At 50.4% G+C, this 5,696-nt stretch overlaps 1 protein-coding gene across 1 annotated transcript in view; it reads right to left on the reverse strand.

Moving 5' to 3' along the window:
• CACUL1 (CDK2 associated cullin domain 1) overlaps positions 1-5,696 on the reverse strand; it is a 79,928-nt gene that overhangs the window by 4,762 nt on the left and 69,470 nt on the right. The window contains exon 12 of the mRNA XM_015572463.1: positions 3,359-3,492. Within this exon, the coding sequence (XP_015427949.1) occupies positions 3,359-3,492 (134 nt within the window). The remainder of the gene's footprint in view (positions 1-3,358; positions 3,493-5,696) is intronic.

The following is a 5,696-nucleotide window of genomic DNA, read 5'->3' on the forward strand; positions in this document are numbered from 1 at the left end:
GAAGAGGCAGCTTGACGAGGTCCAAGGGGAACCACTAACGTTCCCAGGCCTGCGCATCAGGACACCTGGTGAAAAATCCCACAGTCGCTATCCCAGGACCCAGAGCAAACCCCACCCAACTCAGGACCCCTGTGTCCTCCATCTGCAAAGCAGGTCGGGGGGGCAGACTGGCCCATCCTGAAGGTCTCCACCCGCTCTGAATGCTCAGGAGTCAGAGATCGTGATCCGCAGAGAGACAATGGGCTACACGTCTGCTTGGCATCAATTGTTTGCACACACCTGGATGACATCAGTTTCTGCACACACTTGGATGACATTACCTGTCCACACACCTGCATGGCACCACTTGTCCCTTTTTTTAAAGTGTTATTTATTTTTAAAATCCTCACCTGAGGATATTTTTCCACTGATTTTTAGAGAGAGTGGAGGAGAGAGGGGAAAGACAGAGAGAAACATCAATGTGAGAGAAAACACATCAATTGGTTGCCTCCTGCACGAGCCCTGACCACGGCCCAGGCCGGGGAGGAGCCTGCAACCAAAGTACATACTCTTGACCGGGAATCGAACCCAGAACCCTTCGGTCTGCAGGCCAACGCTCTAGCCACTGGGCCAAACCGGCAAGCATGTCAAACTCAAAGGCTAACATGGGCCAAATAAAGGAGGCATATGGCCTGAGGCCTGTGAGTTTGACATGCTTGCTTTACAGCTTCTCTTTCGTTTTTCTCTCCAAGAGTCTGGCCTTCCTACATATTAGGCCCTTGGATTCGCAGTCCGCTAAGGGAAGGCCACGGGAAGTATCCCTGAGGGAAATAATGTAGTCCGCGTGTACTCTTCACAACCCGTCAGCCCTCGAGCGTTAAACACCCCGAGGAAAGTCAGCCTGTGGAATTGTTGGCAGGTTCCAGAGTTGAGTAAGTTGGGTTTTGTTCGATGCCTATGATTCACCAGATCCATTCAACACAATTACTTATTCTCACCCTCCAGGCGCTTTCCGGCCATGTGAGGCTCTGCTGGTTCCATGAGGCTTTTGCATGCAAGATTTTTTAAAAAAAATTATAATAGTCTGTTTACTGCTCCTCCAGCTACTTTCCTTTCATATCACAGATTTCAAAAACATAATTAAAGGATGCAGTGGGGTTTCTTTTCTTACATCAAACCCACAAAATTATACATAACTACAGAGCTCCCTGAATGTTTCTTATTCAAGTATCTTCATTAACAACAACACACACGCAGGACAATAAGGTGTTTTCCTGGGAAATGTCCAGTTGTAAATACAATGTTGAAGCAGCTGACAATTTGGGGGAAATGTTAGACCTTGAGACCGTCTTGTTTTCATTTCTTCTTTTTATTTGTTCAGTTCTATTTCCTGGCCTGTCAAAATGGGTTTAACTATTTCAGGGGCTTGCTACTCCAAGTTGGGTCCGCTGGCTGGTAGTTGGTTAGAAACTAGAATCGGAGAACCAAGATGGCAGCATAGGTTAACGCCGGAGTTTGCCGCCTCGAACAACCATTTCAAAAGTGAAACTAAAAGACGGAAGGGACATCACCCAGACCCACAGGAACGCTGGCTGAGTGGAAGTCCTACAACCAGAGTTGAGTAAGTTGGGTTTTGTTCGATGCCTATGATTCACCAGATCCATTCAACACAATTACTTATTCTCACCCTCCAGGCGCTTTCCGGCCATGTGAGGCTCTGCTGGTTCCATGAGGCTTTTGCATGCAAGATTTTTTAAAAAAAATTATAATAGTCTGTTTACTGCTCCTCCAGCTACTTTCCTTTCATATCACAGATTTCAAAAACATAATTAAAGGATGCAGTGGGGTTTCTTTTCTTACATCAAACCCACAAAATTATACATAACTACAGAGCTCCCTGAATGTTTCTTATTCAAGTATCTTCATTAACAACAACACACACGCAGGACAATAAGGTGTTTTCCTGGGAAATGTCCAGTTGTAAATACAATGTTGAAGCAGCTGACAATTTGGGGGAAATGTTAGACCTTGAGACCGTCTTGTTTTCATTTCTTCTTTTTATTTGTTCAGTTCTATTTTCCTGGCCTGCAAAATGGGTTTAACTATTTCAGGGGCTTGCTACTCCAAGTTGGGTCCGCTGGCTGGTAGTTGGTTAGAAACTAGAATTGCATAGTTGGTTAGAAACTAGAATCGCCAGCCCCACCCCAGACCTCCTGAATCAGAAGCTACATTTTGGAAAGAGCCAGGTGACGGGTTCACACAGTCTGCTCTGAGAAGCACCGTGCCAGAAGCGTCGTCTTGCCTTTACCTGGGTGCTCAGAGTCTCAGCCCTCATTCTACACCTGAGTAGACACCCCAGTATCGTTTCAGAAAATGCCTCTACGTAGCACAGGCCCTGAAAAGATCGGAAACGGTCTAGAGTGTACCCCAATCTAATCCTGGTCTTTCCAATAGCAGTGTCTCAGCCCATGCCAGGTCCCAGACAGCAGTCTGTCACCCAAATCCCTCCTTATCCCTGCTCTCCACAGCACAGGCGTGTGTGTGTGTGTGTGTGTGTGTGTGTGTGTGTGTGTGTGTGACCTTCAGGTGGGAACTCGGCCATTGTGTGTATGTGTGTGTGACCTTCAGGTGGGAACTCAGCCACTCCTCAGTTTATGATCTTTCTCATCCTCATCCAAGCAAGGCCCTTCTCTTGGAAATGTCTGTTTTTCCTCCCTCACCTCCATTTTAAAGCAGCGGTCGCCAACCTTCTGGACCTCGCTGACCACCAGTGGTCTGCGCACCACCAGTTGGTGACCGCTGGTTTAAAGCACTCACTCTAATAAATTCACATGTATTCTTTGTTAAAAATAGATTTTTACTGATTTTTTATTATATATTTTTAAATATATTTCTTTATTGATTTCAGAGAGGAAGGGAGAGAGAGGGAGAGAGATAGAAACATCAATGATGAGAGAGAATCGTTGATTGGCTGCCTCCTGCACGCCCCCTACTGGGGATCAAGCCCACAACCTGGGCATGTGCCCTGACAGGGAATTGAACCGTGACCTCTTGGTTCAGAGGTCGGCGCTCAACCACTGAGCCACGCCAGCCGGGCATCTCCTGTTTATTTTACAAAACCTAGAAAACGGAGACCATGCTGACCCCTCCCTCGTCCTAATTCCGCCAATGCCAGCGGCCTCCCCTCCCCCGGGGCCCAGCCCTAACTTGCGTTTAGTGCTCTCTCCTTATCCTGGGTTGTATTTGTTTGGCTAATGGCCCCCAGGAGACCAGCTGAGGTTGGCGATGCGCCCTCTCCTGTTTCCCACAGCACCCTGCGAGTTCTGGGAAAGTGAAATCCACACGGAGGCGACTTGACAGCTTGCAGAAGGCAGCGCACGGAAAGGCGGAAAGGCGCGATGTCGGTTCCAGCCCGCAGGGACGCGGCAAGAAACAAGCGCTCCCTGGAGACAGAGCGAGGCCGCATCGTGTCTGCCTTATAAACTGCATCCGACACCACTGGGAGGAGTCGCCCTGGAGCCGAGAGGAGAGCCGTGGGCCTTGGTTTCCCCGAGACATGAAGAGCGGGCCAGGCGCTGAGAGCAGGAAAGGGCCGGCGGCTGCCGGTGATCTCCCCTGTGCAGCCCGCTCCCTCCCTGACATCCTGGGAGTCTTGGGTCGTGGGCCAGCAGCTCTCAGCCTCCATCCTCGGAATTAATTCTGAGAATATAACTGCGTTTCCTGCTGCACAAGCCTTCGGCCTGCCCTGGTGCCCAGTGAGGCCTGGCGTCCATAGCAGCCCTCCCTAAGCTCAGTCTCGCCAATCACACACTCCAACCGTCCCAGCCGGAACCCAGATCTCACTGCCACCCCCTCCAACACAACTGCTCAGCAAGGTCAGGTCACATGAAGACAGGAGGCAGGCCTGCGAGGACGGCTAAGGAGACAGGTTGCACTTGGGGAATAAACTTGTTGAGGTCAAAACGCAAGTTGGAGGGCACTGCGGGAATTGGCTGAGCGCCCAGAGGTGGTTGCCCAGAGGCTTCGTGGGGGCTGGGAGGAGAGGGGGGGACGGAGACCTTTAAAAACCACTGCCCGTGAAGCTCTGTGGTGGGAGCAGCGTGCAGGGGCTCCAACGTTCCCACCCTTCCTGGCTGTGTGACGCCGGGTGAGTCACCTGCCTCTCTGAGCCTGTTTCCTCTTCTGTAAGGCCAGGTGCATAGCAGCCCTCACTTTCCAGTGCTCCTGTGAGACTAAAGGAGACGCCCATGTAATGGCTCCATGAATCCCTGAAGGTGGTTAGCCCCCAGTCAACGTTTGCAGCCATGCCTCCGTGCCCCCAACATTCCTTGCCTTGCTTCCACCTCGCAAAAGACTTGAGAAGTAGGTGAGAGCGTTATGCCCATTTTACAGACTCGGAAGGTGAGGCTCAGAGGAACTGGGTGATTTCCTGAAGATCCTATGGCTGCAGGGGCAGAGCCTGGATGCACACCCCAGTCCATCAGCCTCCTCACCCCACTCCTCCGCACGAACACCAAGAAGCTCCTGAGCTTACGAAGCAGCTCACCCAGCACAAATAGAGACACATTTGATTCCTTCCTAAAATGGGGATGGCAACAGCTGTGTGCATACATACAGCTTGGGATGAGGAGGGTGCATTATGGAGCCAGACGGCTGGGTTCAAATCCAGGCTCCGCCATGAACTTGATATGTGACTGTGGGTCACGGCCTCCGTGTTCCTATCTGTAAAATGGACAAAGTAATGTCTATACCCACCTCATGAGAATGAATGACTAAAGAGCTTAGGCTAACACCTGGCCCCAAGGCGGCTCTCAGGAGACATTAGCTGAGACCACCCACCTTTTCCAGATGGAGAGGCTGAGTGCTCCAGGGCGGAGACTGGAAGCTCAGCCTCTAAGTTTCTTCCCATCCTCCCCTAAGGGCCCAGCGCATCTGCCGGAAACCAGACCCTCCGGCTGAAGCATCTCTGTCCCCGTGTCAGCCACCTCCCATGTATATAATTCCTCCCACCATCCTGGGACTCCTGGTAAAATATTAAGTAGATGTACTTTTGAGTTCTTGAAGCTTTGTCACTTTTTAGCACACAATCAAGAACTTAAGCCTCTGGGGTGAAGAGCGATGTAATTATGACAGAGATTAAAACAGTATTTAAAGGCTAATTGTGCCTTCAGCGACAAAAGTCAAAAGGAAATAGGCAGGTGATGGGGACATTCAGATTCAAGACTGATGGGAAATGCCTTCAAGTTCAAGCGCAAACGCGGTCTGGAAACAGAATATGTTTTCCTTCTCTATGGTGAAATAAAACGCTAATTGAGCCACAGAATTTGCCAGGGGGAACGCCGACGGAGGCGGATGTGATTTAATAAATAGGGGAATGCGCAGTGCGGTGATCGCACGCACCGATTCGCGCCGTCGGGATATGGTGTTGCCAGGATTGACAGAAAACTGGCAGCAAGCACACTCGACACATTTTAGAACGATTGCCAAACTATGTAAAAGTGCCCAACGCTCCCTAACAATTTTAAAACATCAGTGGTACACACTCTCATTTTCAAAACGTGTCAGAACGCCAGTCTCTTTCCCCCTCAAAGGCGAGGGCTTGGAACACAAGGACGGGGACCGATTTCCAGTTTTCAAGGGTCCTGGGTCTGGGTGGGGATTCTTTCCCCCAGGCGCCGTGCGTGTGTGTGTGTGTGTGTGTGTGTGTGTGTGTGTGT

The sequence above is a fragment of the Myotis davidii genome, unplaced genomic scaffold (assembly GCF_000327345.1).
Source record: "Myotis davidii unplaced genomic scaffold, ASM32734v1 scaffold72, whole genome shotgun sequence".
NCBI classification, from domain to species: Eukaryota; Metazoa; Chordata; class Mammalia; order Chiroptera; family Vespertilionidae; genus Myotis; species Myotis davidii.